Source organism: Suncus etruscus, chromosome 14, assembly GCF_024139225.1.
Source record: "Suncus etruscus isolate mSunEtr1 chromosome 14, mSunEtr1.pri.cur, whole genome shotgun sequence".
In the NCBI taxonomy this organism is placed as follows: domain Eukaryota; kingdom Metazoa; phylum Chordata; class Mammalia; order Eulipotyphla; family Soricidae; genus Suncus; species Suncus etruscus.
The window spans coordinates 97,484,214-97,503,531 of record NC_064861.1 but is presented as its reverse complement, the minus strand read 5'-3'; the positions used below and the strand labels follow the sequence as shown (position 1 = coordinate 97,503,531).

At 45.0% G+C, this 19,318-nt stretch overlaps 1 protein-coding gene across 1 annotated transcript; it reads left to right on the top strand.

The window, feature by feature from the left end:
• Nucleotides 1-287: 287 nt before the first annotated feature.
• LOC126028744 (ubiquitin-conjugating enzyme E2 variant 2-like) lies at nt 288-17,518 on the top strand. Its single transcript, XM_049787669.1, has 4 exons — nt 288-346; nt 10,666-11,087; nt 12,255-12,377; nt 17,469-17,518. The coding sequence occupies exons 1-4, from the start codon at nt 288-290 to the stop codon at nt 17,516-17,518; spliced, it is 654 nt and encodes a 217-aa protein (XP_049643626.1).
• The last annotated feature ends 1,800 nt before the right edge of the window (nt 17,519-19,318 follow it).

Here is a 19,318-nt window from a genome sequence, read left to right as displayed (position 1 = left end):
TAGTGCAACTCATTGTCTATTGGGTAGAATGACATGAGTATTTGAGATACAAAGTGATGATTACCAGAAGGTGAAGACTCAGATCCCCAGACATAGATCAAGGCTAGTGGCAGGTTTTCCGCTGGGCTTTGTGCACCTCCTTTTCCTCAGACAGTAGACGATGACAGGGATGCACATGGGCTTGAGCACCTTGTACACAACCGGCAGTACCTTGTGGAGGCTCATGGCATCGATGTGTAGATGAAGAGTGTGGCCGAGTAGAAGATGCCACCATTGCCAGGTGAGACATGCAGGTGGAGAAGTGGTCTCACCCCAGCGAGAGCAGCATGAGGCAACAGTGCTGGCAGTGAGGAGGAGGCGCCTTAACCACCATTGCTGTGGATGTTTTATTTATTTATTTTTTTAACCAGACTTTTCAGAGAAACAAAATCAATAGGATTTAAATAGTAATGAAAACTATAATTTTATTTTAATGGTTGACTTTGATATAGTACGTATAAAAATGTACAAAACCTTTATACAAACATTGTAACAGTGTCTTTAAAGTAATTCACTATTTACATTTTGCTTCCTTTGGTATATCACAGGTAAATTTATCTTTAATTTAGGTTTAACATAATTAAGTTTATATACATCAGATAAAACATTGTTGAGTTTAGATATCTTTTTTTTGCTGTGGATGTTTTAGGTTCAGCAGATGAAGAACAGTTTAGAGACGAGTGTAATATTGCCCAGAGACAATCGAGATGAGGGCTGGAAGGACTGGCTCACGATATGAAGCTCACCATAAAGAGTGGTGAATGCATATATTCATTGCAACACTATTTACTATAGCAAAAATCTGGAAACAAGCAAGATGCCCCTCAACAGATGAATGGCTAAAGAAACTATGGTATATATACACAATGGAATATTATGCAGCCATCAGAAGAGATGAAGTTATGAAATTTTCCTATACATGGATGTACATGGAATCTATTATGCTGAGTTAAATAAGTCAGAGAGAAAGAGAGAAAGATGCAGAATGGTCTCACTCATTTATGGGCTTTAAGAAAAATGAAAGACATTTTTACAATAATTTTTAGAGACAAAAGAGAGGATGGAAGTTCCAGCTCACCTCATGAATCTCACCACAAAGAGCGATGAGCTTAGTTAGAGAAATAACTACATTGAGAACTATCCTAACAATGAGAATGTATGAGGGAAATAGAAAGCCTGTGTAGAGTACAGACAGGGACTGGGTGGGGAGGAGGGAGATTTGGGACATTGGTGATGGGAATGCTGCACTGGTGATGGGGGTGTTCTTTATATGACAGAAACCCAAGCACAATCATTTTTGTAATCAAGGTGTTTAAATAAAATATTTAAAAAAGTGGTGAATGCATTAGAGAAATGACTGCACTAATAACTATCATGACAGTGTTAATGAGTGAGAGAAGTAGAAGACTTGCCTGGAATACAGGCAGGGGTTGGGGAGGAGGGAGATGGGGGCTTTGGTGGTGGGAAGGTTGCACTGGTGAAGGGCGGTGTTCTTTGTATGACCGAAACCCAACCACAATCATGTTTGCAATTATGGTGATTAAATAAAGATATTATTATTATTATTATTATTTTGGTCTTTGGGTCACACCTGGCAGCACTCAGGGGTTCCTCCTAGCTCTATGCTCAGAAATCGCTCCTGACAGGCTCAGGGGACCATATGGAATGCCGGGATTTGAACCATCGAACGTCTGCATGCAAGGCAAACGCCTTCCTCCATGCTATCTCTCTGGCCCCTAAATAAAGATATTATTTTTAAAAAATAAAATAATTAAAATTTGGATGTAGCACAGTTAAAAAAAAAAAGAACGTGGTGGTGGTCACACACACACACAAAATTGAGGACGGTGCTTCCCGAGAGTTTGAGAGCATGACCCAGAGGTTTGCTTTCTGATCCGTAACCGCAGGGCCCACTACAAGTTGGAAAGATATTTTGAGTAGCCAAGATCTGAAAGTGACAGAAGTCGATTGGAGTAAGGAATAGATTCTGTTAGAAGAAACTGATCCAGATGCACAACGGAGTCCCGCTCAGCTGTAAGGAGAGCCTGCAACTCACTGTGGCCTGACCCTAACTCCAACCTGACCTCAAGACCCCTCTCCAGCTGCAGCCTCTGCAACTCAGAGTCAGCGCTGGCCTGGCTCCAGCTCAATTTGATGGTGTCCTTAAAACTCTTTCATATCCAGGTCTCCCCTTGTTGTCCCCCTATAATGGAAAGAAACAATATGGATGCACATTCACACACATCACACACTCACCCTCACAAACACTAGGCACATCTAATACAATCATCCACATAACACACAAGCGCACTCCTCCCATATTCACTCACATGTAACATACATGTCTACTCAATACCTCACACTCACAGAATAGACACTTACACATAGTCACACGCATGCACACCCCTCACATGTTCACATACAGAGACACATAATCACAAACACAACCTCACATCTTCACACACAACCACATAATTCCACATATGCACACTTTATCACATGCACTCACACACACACACACTACACATAAGTGTCTTCTTGCTCAGATCCCACGTGGCCACATGAAGAGTAGAATCCTCAGAGAGAACCCATAGATTTGAGGCCACTGACTGATTAGCCCGAATCAGTTTCTGATTCTGATTGGTTGAGGTTGATGCCACATCCTCTCAGTCAGTTTGTGGCCCTAATTAGATGGGGTTAATGCCACAGGCTCTGAATCAGCCTGTCTGCTGCTGATTGGCTGAGACTGAATGTGTCCCTCTGATCCTGATTGGCTGAGCCTGACGTTACCTGCTCTGAATCAGTCTACGGCCCCAGTTGAATGAGGATGACACAGACTCTGAATCAGTCTGTCTGATGCTGATTGCTGAGACTGTCTGGTTATGTGTGCTTTATCCATCCTTCTGATTCTGGCTGGTTGGGGCAGAGATGACACAACCTCCCTTGGCTGCCTGGCCAGGCAATGGGATGATGTTCGAGGAGAATGTCTCCAGAACCACAAGGACTGGCTTTGGAGAAAACAGGCCATAGGTATGCAGTGCAGGTGCTTCAAGGCAGAGCTGGGTCCTGGGACTGAGTCCCCAGGAGGAAGCTGAGGATTGAAGGTGATGCTTTGGGGTAGCAGAAGGGTCCTCTGCACTATTATCAGCTTCCATGGGATTTGAAGATTCCTCATTGTCCTCTGGAGGAGGATTAGAAGTATATGGAATGTTCCCGAACTTAGTAGAGAGGTTCTGGGTTGGGGTGGGGAGGTCTTGCTGTTTGAGAGGGGGGATTGCTGTAGGATTGATTACATCCAGGAGGACCAGAAGCAAGAGTTGTTAGGGTTCAAGTTGATACCCATGCTGGCTCTGAGAGTCAAAGACCCCCTTCAATAATGCAAAGTGCAAAAGGGAGTTTATTTAGCAAAACTCATCCAAATGGGGAGTATTGGCAAGGACCTCGAGTCAAATCTTCAAGCAGTTTGTATAGAAATCACAAACAGTAACAGTCCAATCATTTCATTGTATATATGTCTTAATTAATCAGATTTTTCTGGCTCAACTTTGGTTGTCTAGGGATACTCTGTTTTGTTTTGTTTTGGTTTTTGGCCACACCCAGTGAAGCTCAGGGGTTACTCCTGACTCTGTGCTCAGAAATCGCTCCTGATATCCAGGTCTTTAATCCATTTGTATTTGATCATTGTGCATGGTGTTAGATGGGGGTGGGCTGAGTTCGCTTTATTGCAAGTGGCTAATAATCAGTTGTGCCAACACTACTTGTTGAAGAGGCTTTCCTTGCTCCATTTTGGATTCCTTGCCCCTTTATCAAAAATTAGTTATTTGTATGTCTGGGGAACATTCTCTGACTACTGAATGGATTCAAGACCTTGATATCAGGCCTGAAACCATAAGGTATATAGAATACACATAAGTAAAACACCTATGACATTGAGACTAAAGGTATCTTCAAGGAGGAAACAGTACTCTCTATACAAGTGGAAGCAGAGATAAACAGGTGGGACTATATTAAGCTGAAAAGTTTCTGCACCTCAAAGGAAATAGTGCCTATGATACAACAGTCACCCACAGACTGGGAGAAACTATTCACCCAATACTCATCAGACAAGGGACTAATATTGAAAATATATAAGGTACTGACAGTCCCATCAAAAAATGGGGAGAAGAAATGAACAGACACTTCCTCAAAGAAGAAATACAAATACTAATCATCAGGGATATGCAAGTCAAAACTACAATGACGGACCATCTCACACCACAGAGACTAGCATACGTCACAAAGAACAAGAACAATAAGTGCTGGCTTGGATGTGGAGAGAAAGGAATTCTAATTCACTGCTTATGGGAAGGAATGCCGCCTAGTCCAGCCCTTATGGAAAACAATATGGAGATTCCTCAAAAAAAAAATGGAAATTGAGCTCCTATGATCCAGGTATTCCACTCCCAGGGATATACCCTCGGAACACAACAATGCAATACAAAAATACCTTCCTCACACCTATATGTATTGCAGTGCTATTTACAATAACCAGACTCTGGAAATAACTAAGATGCCCTTCAACAGATGAATGGCTAAAGAAACTGTGGTACATATACACAATGGAATATTATGCAGCCGTCAGGAGAGATAAAGTCATGAAATTTTTATACGTGAATGTACATGGATTCTATTATGCTGAGTGAAATAAGTCAGAGGGAGAGAAATAACACAGAATAGTCTCCCTCATCTATGGATTTTAAGAAAAATTAAAGACATTAATGTAATGTAATGTAGAGTTAAGGGCTGGAAAGGCTGGAAGGATTGGCTTACAATTTGAAGCTCACCACAAAGAGTGATGAACATGTGAGGGAAATAACTACACTAACAGCTAGCACGACAATGTTAAAGAAGTAGAATGCCTGTTGCAAATACAGGCAGGGGTTGAGAAGGGGGGGATTGGTGGTGGGAATGTTGCACTGGTGAAGGGGGGTATTCTGTTTATGACTGAAACCCAACTACAAACATGCTTATAATTGTGGTGCTTAAATAAATATTTAGAAATTAAAAAGTACCAAAAAAAAGGGGGGGCCGGGCGGTGTCGCTAAAGGAAAGGTGCCTGCCTTGCCTGCGCTAGCCTTGGACGAACCGCGGTTCAATCCCCGGTGTCCCATATGGTCCCCCAAGCCAGGAGCAACTTCTGAGCACATAGCCAGGAGTAACCCCTGAGCTATGTAGTAACCGGGTGTGGCCCAAAAACCAAAAAAAAAAAAAAAAAAAAAAGGGGCTGGAGAGATAGCATGGAGGTAAGGCATTTGCCTTTCATGCAGGAGGTCATCCGTTCGAATCCCAGCGTCCCATATGGTCCCCCGTGCCTGCCAGGAGCAATTTCTGAGCATGGAGCCAGGAATAACCCCTGAGCACTGCCAGGTGTGACCCAAAAACCACAAAAAAAAAAAAAAAAAAGTACCAAAAAAAAGAGAAAAAATAAAACAAAATTGAGGGGTAAAAAACGACTAATTGAAATATTGCTCATTATAATAAAATAATATTATTTAAAAGAAAAGAAATCGCTCCTGTCTTGGGGGACCATAATGGGACTCAGGGAATTGAACCGAGGTCCGTCCTGGGTCAGTTGCATGCAAGGCAAGCGCCCTACCACTGTGCTACTGCTCTGACCCCAGATACTCTGATTCAAACCCTGGCTGTCAAGGGATACTCTGATTCGAATCCTGGCTGTTAGCATAACAAGCTCACTCAAATTCTAGTTCCTTTTTCCTGGAGGGCACCAACTTTGGTTCTTTTTCTTAGAAAACAAACAACAAGAAAACCCATTTATTTAGGTTTTGGGGCCACACCCAGCAGTGCTCAGGGATTACTCTTGGCTCTGCACTCAGAAATCTCTCCCAGCAGGCTCGAGAGTCCCATAGGGTCCTCAAACTTTTTAAACAGGGGTCCAGTTCACTGTCCCTCAGACCATTGGAGGGTCTGACTATAGTAAAAACAAAATTTATGAGCGAATTCTTATGCACATAGATTCTTATTCTTATTGCATAGAATTCTTATTGCATAGATCTTATTTTGCAATGAAGAAACAAAACAGATACAAATTCAATATGTGGCCTGCGGGCCATAGTTTGAGGACCACTCGGGTTCTGGATCTGTCCTGGGTAGGCCACATGCAAGACAAATGCAACTACCGTCGTGCTATCGCTCAGGCTCCATGATTTTATTTCTGAGCTAACTCTTTCTCTGCCTTCAGCTCGGAGTGGAAAAGTACTCTTTACTAGGGTTTGAGCTCGTCTTAGTCTAGAGTTCCTTACTGAACTTACTGGAGAATCTTTGTTCTTACTGAGTGAGGCAGGTAACGCTGTGCACTTCCTGCCACTGGGTCCTGGAAGGCATTTAGGCCAGCAGAGGGGTGTGAGGCAGTTGTGGGCGAGAGACAGGCATTCAGGAGAGGGCCATCAGCATCACAAGCACAGAGAAGAGGGAAGAGCAATGAGAAATAAGAGCTGGGGATTTCTCACTCCAAACAGCAACCAACACAAGTCATTGACTCTCCGAGATCTATCATTACTCTTAGCCAAAGGAACTAAAACTTGAACCTCCATGCTGGATTTGTGTTTATTGTCCTCTACCCACCCATCAATGCATGCTTTTTCCAGTTCATTTAAAAAAAAATCACTGTCATCATTTCTCTCCCAGTATTTTGTACACACACCATTTGAGTTCGGGTTTTGATGTGTGTGTGTTTGTTTGTTTGTTTTATTTTTTTGATTTTTGGGTCACACCAGTGGTGCTCAGGGGTTACTCCTGGCTCTGTGCTCAGAAATTGCTCCTGGCAGACACGAGGAACCATATAGGATGCTGAGATTTGAAGCGGGGCCCTGGATTGGCTGTGTGCTATCTCTTCGGCCAGTTTTTTTATTTTTGAGGTAAAATTACTTGCAATGAAAACTGGTCTTCAAGATAATTTTTGGTAAGTTAGTTGGGTTTCTGTTTGTTCATTTGTTTGTTTTGGAGCCATACCCACTGGTGCTCAGGAGTTACTACTCCTGGCTGATCACTCTGAAATTATTCCTGGCAGGCTTGGGGACCATAGAGGATGCCAGGGTTTAAACCCAGGTCAACCGTGGGCAAGGCAACATTCCCTCTGTAAGTCATATCTCTTTCAAAATATGCGCTGCTGTTCACCTCAAGTTCCCTCATGTTGCCAAGAGTTGACATTGCAATTGACAATGGACATTGCAATTGACATTGCCAAGAGATGCTACTGAAAATGGATTTGGGATCCTTGTAGGGAAATAGCTTCTTCTAGACTTTTTCATCCAAGAACCATCCTGTGAAGAAAGAATCAAGCAATGCTTTAGAATTGGGGTTTCTAGACTCTTGGCCAGAAGACATGGTCCATTTTTTCTTGCCTCTTTCTGCCAGTCAGAAGAATTTGTGCTGGGGACATTGGAGGGAAATCTGCACTGGGAAGGGTGTTGGACATTGTATGACTGAAATAAACTCAATCACGAACAACTTTGTAACTGTGTATCTCATGGTGGTTCAATTAGAAATCTATTTAAAAATTGAGAAGAGCTTGTGCTGCTAAAGAATCAGTCTTTGTTGTTGTTGGTTTTTTTTGGGGGGTCACACCCAGCAGTGCTCAGGAATTACTCCTGGCTCTGCATTCAGAAATTACTCCTGGGCCGGAGACATAACATGGAGATAGGGTGTTTGCCTTGCATGCAGAAGGATGGTGGTTCGAATCCCAGCATCCCGTATGGTCCCCCAAGCCTGCCAGGAGCAATTTCTGAGCGTAGAGCTAGAAGTAACCCCTGAGCACTGCCGGGTGTGACCCCCCCCCAAAAAAAAAGAAGAAAGAAAGAAAGAAAGAAAGAAAGAAAGGAAGGAAGGAAGGAAGGAAGGAAGGAAGGAAGGAAGGAAGGAAGGAAGGAAGGAAGGAAGGAAGGAAGGAAGGAAGGAAGGAAGGAAGGAAGGAAGGAAGGAAGGAAGGAAGAAAGAGAAAAAAGAAAGAAAGAAAGAAATTACTCCTGGAGCCAGAGAGATAGCATGGAGACAAGGCATTTGCCTTGAATGCAGAAAGACAGTGGTTCGAATCCTGGCATCCCTTATTGTCCCCTGAGCCTGCCAGGAGTGATTCCTGAGCGTAGAGCCAGGAGTAACCCTGAGCACCGCCGGGTGTGACCCACCCCCATAAATAAATTAAAAAAAAAAAAAGAAATTACTCTTGGCAGGCTTGGGGGATCCTATGGAATACCAGGGACTGAACTCAGGTTAGAGGCATACAAGGCAAATGTACTCCCCACTGTGCTATCACTCCGGGCCCCTGCTTTCTCTTTATTTGTTGCTTTATTTTGGAGTCACCTTTAGAAGTCCTCAGGGGCTACTCATGGCTCAATGCTCGTGGATTAAGTTGGGGTTCCCCTGCCTGCAGAGCTTGTCTCCAGTTCCCCTTGACTTCTCACTGATATCGTTGTTCAGTTCCTTCCAGCTAAGAGGATCCAGCTGGGAGCAGCTCAGACCTGCTCTCCCCCACCCGGAGCTCAGCACAGAGGCTGGCTTGGGTGCTGCTTTAGTGAGCCTGCTTGGCTATGCATCAACATTCCATGGTGCAGGGAGAGACCTGAATATTCCACAGTGCAGGGAGAGATTTCTGAATATTCCATGGTGCAGGGAGAGAGTTTTGAATATTCCATGGTTCAGAGAGTTTCTGAATATTCCATAGAGCTGGGAGACCTGAATATTATTCCATGCTGCAGAGAGTCCTGAAAATTCCACAATGCAGAGAGAGTCCTGAATATTCCACAGTTCAGAGAATTCCTGAATATTCCATGGTTCAGGGAGAGACTCCTGAATATTTCATAATACAAAGAGCGTCCTAAATATTCCACGGAGTTGGGAGTCCTGAATATTCCACTGTGTAGAGAGAGAGAGTTCTGAATATTTCACAATGCAAAGGGAGTCCTGAATATTCCATGGTGCAGGGAGAGCCTGGGCACTTGTCAGTGATTGGCCATGTTCAGGTGTGGTGCCATACAGTCCAGGTGGGTGGAGGTGGGGGAAGACAGAGAAGATGAGAGAGGGGGAGAAAGAGAGCAGGAGGGATGATGGAAGTGGGAAAGAAAAAGAAGGAAGGAAGGAAGGGAGGGAGGGAGGGAGGGAGGGAGGGAGGGAGGAAGGAAGGAAGGAAGGAAGGAAGGAAGGAAGGAAGGAAGGAAGGAAGGAAGGAAGGAAGGAAGGAAGGAAGGAAGGAAGGAAGGAAGGAAGGAGAGGGAGAAAGCATTATTTTTGCACTGAAGCTGCAAAGGGCACCATGCCAAAGTATAGGCTCATCTCTGCCCACTTGGTGAAGAGAAAATTACTTCCCTCAGAGCTGGAATTCCCCCACTAATCAGCAGCCACTTTGGGATCCTCAGTGTCTGGATTAACAAACTCTGCACGTCAAAAAGTTTTCGAGCAACAATTCCCAGGTTGGTCTTGGCTATACTGTTCTAATGAGCTTGGGGCCTGGTCTCTAGGGGTGTACTGGGAGGAGATGGGGGCCAATTACTCAGGTCCCCTCTACCTCTGGGCTGACCCTGCTCCTCTCTCCCAGGGCCGGCTAAGTGCCCCTCCTTGGGGAGCACAAAGAGTTACAGAATTAATGAGGCTCTCCTTGGCTGTGAAATAATGAGTAAAGGGTTGCGTTGATGAGCTCAATTGACCGGGGACTGGTGGCATTTCCCACTGGAGAGCAGGTGTTCAGGAAGGGAGGGCGGAGTCAGCACCTCTGGGCTTGTGAAAGTTTGTCACTGTCGGATGGTGGCCTCTGCCCAGGCCTTCGCAGAGCTTCGGACATGCTGTTCTTGAGAGAAGACCTCTGGCTTTTCTTGGGGTCCACATGCCAACTGCTCCCCAGATGTGTAACCCCAGCTAGGGCCTAATGCTGCATCTCCCCTTAACTCATTTTTTTAGTTTGCACATTTCCACTTCACACTTAATGGGGTGCAGTGGAACCTGTACTCTGTGTCCCCAAATCTATTCTTTCCCTCAGCCTTTCCCCCTCACTGCACCCTGTCCCCGAGCACTGGGACCATCAAAAACTCTCCCTGATCTTCCAGCTGGAGGGAGACTGCAGGTCCAGCTCCTGTGATCTGACTCCAGCAAGGGACTCGGGGCTGTAGATCTGAGGGTCCCCAGTCCCCACCAGCAGGATCGACAGCACATGGCCGCCTGCACCTGCCCCAAGTACAGAACTCATGTGCTTCTTCTCCCTGTCAAACCTGGGCCCCTTCACATACATAACACTGGCTTGAAGCCACTTGCTTTGTTCCCACGGGCCTGTTCCTCAGCAGCACAATCACTTCAAGGGGTTGTCTAAGGCAGCACCTCAAGCACAGTTACTGAAGAGGGTCCAGAAGGATCTTTCTTTAAAAAGTATTTGTTGGGGGGCAGAGCAGTGGCACAGCGGTTTGGACGTTTGCCTGGCATTCCAGGACCGCAGTTGGATCCCATATGGTCCCCCAAGCCAGAAGTGATTTCTAAGTGTAGAGCCAGGAGTGACCCCTGTGCGTCATTGGGTGTGGCCCCAAAACAAACAAAAACCAAGCGTATGTGTTGGGAAGTGATGAGATGATGTACATATGGCTATGTCAGGTTGCAGAAGATAACAGTCTCCACAGGAGTTAAGTTTCTTCAAAATTTTTGCTTGTTGAAAGAACTTGAAGAAGGACAAAAAGGAATAGGTGATGGTATAGTTAGCTGGGGCTTTGAAGCCTATAAAGATATGACACTTACAAGGAGGACAGGCATGATTATTGGGCCACCAAGGACAAATTATGAAAACAGAATATATAACCTAAAAAGAGAATGTGGATCTAAATATCCAGAAGCTTCTCCATCAGTTAGATTCGTAACAAAAATTAATATGAATAGAAATAATTCCAGTGGAATGGACGATCCACGAAGTATACCAGTGTTAGCAAAGTGGCAAAATTCATATAGCATTAAAGCTGTGCTTCAAGAGTTAAGATGCCTAATCATGACCAAAGAAAATATGAAGCTTCCACAGCCACCAGGCAAACATACAATAATTCACTTTAATAGATCTCAAATTTGTCTTAAATCAACAACCTTCTACTCACATTAATGTCTCAATTTAATATCACAATGGAAAATACCCACACACTAAGTAAAAGAATTCCAACTGGCAAAACATGATCTGAACATTTATAAGAATATATACAAACACTATGTTTTCAGGTAACAGGAGGAAAGATGCAGCACTTTTTTTTCTCTTGTTAAGTCATTGTTATTTAGGCACAATAGGATTCATTTTCAAAATGAAAGCATGCTGAGAAGAGGCAGGTGGCTGTGGCAGCATGTATGTTTCTGAAAAGTTAATCACCCCAGAAGAAAACCAGAAATGACATACTTTATCCATCTTAGTGAAAGCTAAGTTTAAATTGTCTAAAATATCAGGTAAAATGAATATTGTCACAAATTGTGTTGAGTTTCTTTTGTTTGTTTGTTTGGTCACATCCAGCAGCGCTCAGGGGTTACTCCTAGCTCTACGATCAGAATTCGCTCCTGGCAGGCTCGGGGGACCATATGGGATACTGGGATTTGAACCATCATCCTTTTGCATGAAAGGCAAATGCCCTACTTCCATGCTATCTCTCCGGCCCCAAATTGTGCTAAATTTTAAAGCAGTGTGGGTGCTGATAAGTAGTAGTATCAAAAGTAAGTTCAGAATTGTTTTGATACCTGTGTTTATATTTTTAAAAAATTTCATGGGGAGGTCAATAAATTTCTGTTAAAAGCTGTTCTTGTGTGTTACATGTAATAAACATGGTATATATTTGTTTATAGTCTGACAAAACATACATATAAATTTAAGCAAAATCAACAAAAAGGAAACAGGTGTATGGCAATGTGAATTTGAGATTAAATTTAGTCTTGAAATGTAAAAAAAATGTGGAACATATCCAAAAAAGGTATTTATTGAGGGCTGGAGAGATAGCACAGCAGAGCAGAGTTTGCCTTGCACGTGGCAGACCTGGATTCGTTCCCTGGCATCCCATAGGGTCACCCAACACTTCAGGAATGATTCCTGAGTACAGAGGTTGGGGCACCACAGGGTGTGGTCCCCAAACAAAACAAATAGAAGTATTGAGGTGATCAGATTTATACACTGTTGACAAGAGTTTCATGCATTCATCACTTCCACCTCACACTTTCCCCAGGTACTCGCTTCTGTCCACTAAAGACCCAGAGGCAGGTCAAAGGCTGTGACCCACAAATTTCCTTCAGCAGGACTGAAGGCTCCGCTTTCACCACAACCATCCCCACAGACTGTCTACAGAGCGGTACTTCACTGCTGTTTAGATGTGCATTTCCCTGTTAAAGAGAATGACAAGAAGTTTAAATGAAGATATTATTTTTAAAAATGACAAGAAGCACTTTTTCATAAACCTATTGGCTATCTATGTCTTCCTTGGAGTGTATGTCTTCTTCTACTCTCCTCAATTTTGGATTGGGTTATTGAACTTTTTATGAGCTCTGTTAGTGCTTTATAGATCTTGAATATTAGCCCTTAACCTGACTATGATATGCCAATATTTTAACCTATTCAATATATTGGGTGTCTTTTTATTATCAGTTGGGATCCTTCTGCTGTGCAGATGCCTTTTAATTTGGTGCAGTTGTTTGGGTATTTTTGAATTTGTTATCATTGACCCCTCTGAAGCCCATGTACTGGAGAGTTCTGTCCATGTTTTAACCCATGTATTTAATGGGTTCTGGTTTAATCTCCAGATTTTTTTGTTTGATTTTTGAGCCACACTTGGTGGTGCTCAGGGGTTACTCCTAGCTTTGTGCTCAGGGATCATTTCTGGTGGGCTCAGAGAACCATATGGGATGCTGGAGATTGAACTCAGGTTGGCCATGTGCAAGACAAACACCTTCCCTGCTGCGCTATCTCCCTGGACATTAGCTTATCTTGAGCTCTTTAATCCACTTAGAACTTGACAGTGTGAGATCAGTTCCAATTTCATCTTCTTACATGTGGCAATGGGAAGTTAATTCTTCACTGTCTATGTCTCTGTGGCTCTCTCTGGCACGGCCCAGTCTCTAATCATCAGGTCTTAACAGACACATAGTTGTCAAGTGACTACTCTGTTCTTACAATTAACTGCCTCATCTTCTACTGTATGAACATGGACACAGAGAAACATGGACAGAGTGGCACCAACACCAACATGTGTACTCATACAGCCATTTGTATCAGTGCACACACATGTGCACAAAGCATGCCTATGTGCATGTGTCTGCACAATTGTCCACCTCCATGCCCACTCAGACACGTTTGTAGTGTGTCTAGTGAAAGCCACCAGGACTGATGGAGCAATCAGAACTCGGGAATCATGTCAGCACAAAGGAAATTCTCTGGAATTTTCTCTACCACGAGAAAGTGAATTGTCCTCAAATTCTTGGTTTACTCCTAGGGATATACCCTAGGAACACAAAAATACAATACAAAACTCCCTTCCTCACACCTATATTCATTGCAGTGCTATTTACAATGTCCAGATTCTGGAAACAACCAAGATGCCCTTCAACAGATGAGTGGCTGGGGCCGGAGAGATAACATGGAGGTCGGTGGTTTGAATCCCGGCATCCCATATGGTCCCCTGAGCCTGCTAGGAGCGATTTCTGAGCATAGAGCCAGGGGAGACCCTTGAGCGTTGCCGGGTGTTATCCAAAAACCAAAAACCAAAAACAAACAAACAAAAGAAATACACCAGATGAATGGCTAAATAAACTGTGGTACATATACACAATGGAATATTATGCAGCCATCAGGAGAGATCTAGTCATAAAATTTTCCTATACGTGGATGTACATGGAACCTATTATGTTGAATGAAATAAGTCAGAGGGAGAGAAATAGACACAGAATAGTCTCCCTCATCTATGGGTTTTAAGAAAAATAAAAGATATTTTTGCAATAATTCTCAGAGACAAAGAGGGCTGGTAGGTCCAGCTCACGACATGAAGCTCACCACAAAGAGTGGTGAGTGCAGTTAGAGAAATAACTACACTGAGAAATATCATAGCAATGTGACTGAATGAGGGAAAAAGAAAGCCTGTGTAGAGTACAGGTGGGGTGGGATGAAGGGAGATTTGGGACATTGGTGATGGGAATGTTGCACTGGTGAAGGGGGGTGTTCTTTACATGACTGAAACCCAACTACAATCATATTTGTAATCAAGGTTTTAAATAAAGATATAAAAAAGAAGCTAGTAAAATAAAAATAAGCTAGTATTGCACTGCAAAAAATGTGCCAAAAGTACATGAAAAAAATGCTTTCACTTAATTTGATAAGTGAATCAGCAATTACCTCACACAAGTGAGATTTGTTCACACATATAAATAAAAAAAAAAAGAAGTATCAGTAGCGATGTGGAAGTGGAGAAAAAAGAATCTTAATCTTCTGTTGGTGAAAATGTGTACTGATTCAGCCTCTCTGAGAAACAATATGGACACTTCTTAAAAAACCTATAATTGAACTATCATAAAGCCCAGAATCCTCACTTTTTGGCATTTATCTAGGAACCCCCCCAAAAATTATTGGTTTACAAATTTTCCTACTATCTTTTTCAGCTCATGAGTAAAACATATTTGAAAACATATTTGAGTTAGCATTTTTTCTTTTCTTCTGTCAAAGGATCCATCCCATCATTCCAGGAAGATGATAATCACTGGGTCATCCCTCCTGCTCCCCTTAGCTCAGGGCATGCACACCCCCCTGACAACAGGCTTTGTTCAACTTTAACACATTTTCACAAAGCAATGGCAAATCAATAGCATCAATAACAAAGCACTTCAACATCAGACAAGCAAAGCTACTCAAAGACTAATATAACTTGAGATGGATCGCTGTTCCTCAAAAATTCCTAAGTCAACAGGAAAATCAAACTTTAGTAGGAAACATTGGATGTACACTTTATAGGAGAGTGAGAATAATTGTCCAAACATGAAAAGAGAAGGCTGTTCCTGAAATGATAGAAAGGTAAGTGAAACCCAGGAGATCCTTTGTGGACCATCAGATGAGCACATTGGTCAAAAGACAAAAAGTAAACATTGGGTGCACTCATATACAGGGTTGCTGTGTGTCCAGTGGTATCCATCTGCTGAATGCTATTGCCTCATCACTGGCCACAACGAAAATGTGTGTTTTAGCAATGACAGCTCCACAGAGCTGTTCTCTGGTGTGAATGGAGCCCCTGTAAAGAGACTTTACAGGATTGAAACAGGGATCAAGAACACACGCTGTGGGGCTGGAGCAAAAGCGCAGTGGTAGGGTGTTTGCCTTGCTTGTGGCTGACCTGGGACAGACCCAGGTTTGATCCTCAGCATCCCATAGAGTCCCCCGAACCTGTCAGGAGCAATTTCTGAGTGCCAACCTAGGAGTAACCCCTGAGCAGCACTGGGTGTGGCCCCAAAACAAAACAAATAAACAAAAAGAATTCATGTGGTTAATAGCAGCAAAAACTATCAGAGAATATCATGGAGAATTATATCTGATTCACCAGCATTCAAATCAACAGTGGAAAAAGTGCCTGGTAAAAATAAAATACTATTTTTAAAATAGTATTTTAAAATAAAATACCATTCTGAAAGACAAAATGTCACATAGGGTTCAAGGGACAGAATTCTGTTGTGTCAGGAGGGGGCAAGGCTAAAACAAACTAAAGTCCACCAACATGGGGATGGCAAAGGAAACTCCCTCTATGGCATTGGATAATCTGGAGTAGTTGGACCTTCCCAGTGTTTGCCCATTCAGCATGACTAAGATCTTCAAGAGCAGAACTGACCAAGATCCCTCAGAGCAGAACTAAGATTCCTCAGAGTCTGTCTAAGGTCATTCACAGAGATGTCTTAGATTCCTCACAACAGAACTAAGATTCCTCACAGAGAATTAAGATCTCTCACAGCCAACTTGTCTGCGATCCCTCACAGAAAATTGTCTTATATCTACACAAAAGAACTAAGATCCCTCACAAAAAACTAAGATGGAGAGCTGCCTGAGATCTTGAGGATCACAGAGGCTCTATGCAAAGGAATGTTTCAAAGGAAAAGTGCACAAAGAATATGCTCTGACATGTATTTCTCTGGCCTACAAAGGCTCTAGAAGATTCTATAAAAACTTGGAGTGAGGCTCAGCTAATACTTGCCCAAGAGTCTTGTTCTGAGTTTGACACATGGTGGGACAGAGAGTCCCCAGAGGTGACTGGGGCCAATTCCCCAGAAGCTCAGAGGAGACGCAGTGGCAGGGAGCCAAGGTCGGGAGAAGGTGGTGGCACCCGGGTTATAAGTGGAGCTGCCTCTTCCGTCTCGGAACACATCACTGACTTTCAGCCCTGGGAAGAAACATCTTTGGGCTGCTCAGCCAGGTAGGTGAGAGGCTGTTGGGGTTCTGAGGGTTGTGATGAGGCAGTCCACATGCAACATGGCTGAGAGGCACTGCCCAGGCGCCTCAGTCATCCTCTGTGTGGCAGGGGTCCTCAAACTTTTTAAACAGGGGGCCAGTTCACTGTCCTTCAGACTGTTGGGGGGCCAGATTATAGTAAAAACAAAAATTAGGAACAAATTTCTATGCACACTGCATATATCTTATTTAGAAGTGAAGAAACAAAATGGGAATAAATATAATATGTGGCCCGCAGTCCGTAGTTTGAAGACCCCTGCGAGTCTGTGGCTTTGTTGGTTGGTTTGTTTGTTATTGGGCCAACCTAGTAGTTCTCAGGACTTGTTCCTCTGCACTGGAGTCACTCCCGACCATGCTTGGGGGAGGGGAAATCTGTGGGATGCTGGAGCTCGGACCCAGGTCGGTTGCGGTTGCATGAAGGCAAGAGCCTTCTCAGGGGCCCACACTGCAGCTTTCCAAGCCCCTCCCCACCCTGCCGGGGTGCTCTGAGCAGAGGGAGGAGGAGCCCCAGCAGCAGGCAGCCTCACTCCTCTCCCTCTTCTGAGCTCCTGCTCCCTCTCAGAGCAATGCTGGGTCTGGGGTCAGATGCCTCCATGTGGCCACAGCCACCAGCAGTCGGCCTGCTCCCCATAGCTCAGTTCCTCTTGGGGTCAGAGTGCAGCTGGGAGGCCACCTGTCTGACCTGACCCGGGTTCGAGCCTCAATACTCCAACATGGTCCTCTGAACCCGCCAGAAGGGATCCCTGAGCGCAGAGCCAGGAGTCAGGCCTGAATGCGCGCGCATGCACACACACACACACACACACACTCTCTCTCTCTCTCTCTCTCTCTCTCTCTCTCTCTCTCTCTCTCTCTCTCTCTCTCTCTCTCTCTCCCCTCCTCGGGTGAAAGAATGGGGGAACTTGGCTGCTCTGTGTCCTATAAGCCAAGCACAGCTACCCCTAATGCCACCCAAGCCCTTCCCCAGGTCTGGAGCAGAGGGCTGCGGCCACCAGGTTCCCTCTGCAGGGAGGCTGAGGTGGGAATGGGCCGATTCAGCTCCAGCTCTCCCGCTCCTGCCCATATGCTGGAGTTCAGAGCAGAAACACCCCTGCCCAGGTCTCAATCTCAACACCTGAATCTCCTCACTGGGTCCCATGGCAACTCATGGGGGAGGGGGCTCCCCACCCAGTCTAGGGTCTCAGCTAAGCTGGGTTGGGGCTCGGAAGGGCAGGGTCAGACCAAATCCGCTTCCTAGGGCTCCACGGGACTGTGCCGTGCCACCTCTGTAGGCTGCTGTGCCCCCAATCTCCGAGCCCTGCTCTGCCCTCACCTGCTTGTCAGGGACCCTGAGATGAGGGCCCAGTCAGGAAATTGGGGTCCTGTCCTTTCCTGCACATACATCCTGCCTGCAAGACCAGCAGGTTCTGGGGCCCAGAGTTGAACCTCTTTAGGCTGTTTTGTGAACTTGGGGACTGAGGAGTGGATAGAGGGGCTTGAGCGGTGGCCTTCAAGTCAAGAAGGCCCCGGGGCCAGAGCAATAGCACAGAGGGGAGGGCATTTGCCTTGCACGTGGCCGGCCCGGGTTGGATCCCTGGCATCCCATAGAGACCCCCTAAACTGCCAGGAGTGACCCCTGAGCACAGAGCTAGGAATAACCCCTGAGCAACACTGGTGTGGCAAAAAAAAAAAGAAGACATTCTCTCCTCTGAGACAGGAGACATAAGGTATCTCCTATAGAAAAGAGGGAAGGGAGGGTCACCACTCCCCCAAATCAGGGCTTCAGCTAGACCCCGAAGTGCTCAAGGTAGGGTAAGGACCTACCCAGCTCTTCTACCCAGAACTCCGTGGTATCAGGATAGTTACCAGGTGCCTGTATGAAAGCAGTGAGGTTCACGCTGCCCGTGAGAAGTGGGGGGTAGGGGTGTCCAGTCCTACCCGTGCTCATCTCTCTGTTGTGTCTCCGGCTGCCTACCCTGCTGGCGTGTGCAGGTGCACCAGCCTGGCACCCGTGCACATGTGGCTTCAGCTGGGCATGACAGTGAAGGGTCATGTTCTCTAGGAAACTGGTTGAGGTCTGATTCCCACGAATTCCGGACAGGAAAGGCAGTTCCCATTCCCCTGTGTGATTAGAACAGGGGGAACAGTTCCAGTTGTAGAGACCTGCAGGAAATAATTCACACAGTGAGGGGGTACAAGAATAGATTCAGGAAATTCAGTGCTCAAGCAAGGAATTCAAACCACCCAAATTTTCTGCTCCTAAGATGGAGCGCAGCTCAGAGGAAGAAGACTGAAGAATGAGCCCCCTGCCTTCTTCAGACCCCTTTTATTGACAAGAATCAGGTCCCACCGAATCTCTCTCCCACTGAAGCTTGGGGGGACCATGATGTACGGTGGAACCCCAGTTTCTCCTTTCAAAGCACATGCTGCAGCCCCCTGAATTGTCTCACCAGCCCTGGTTCCACAAGAAAAAGAGAAAAACAAAACCCACTGGAATTCCCGATTCCCGAGATGTGACTTCAAGGACACAGGGTCCCAAGACAGTGGAGGGGAGTCATGATGTTGCTGATCTGGGATTGGTCCCCACCACCGTGGTCTCCTGAAAACAGTCAGAATGGTCCTCCCAGGCGAGCTGCCCTGCGTCAAGGGGCCCTGTGAGGAAGAAAGGCCAGTAGTGACCCCAGGTCCTCCAAACACTGCTTGGGAAGCCTCAGACAAAATAAACTCTGTTCTTTTCTTTTCTTTTCTTTTTTCTTTTTCTTTTTTGCTTTTGGGCTAAATCTGGCAGCACTCAGGGGTTACTCCTGGCTCCATGATCAGGAATCACTCCTGGAAGGC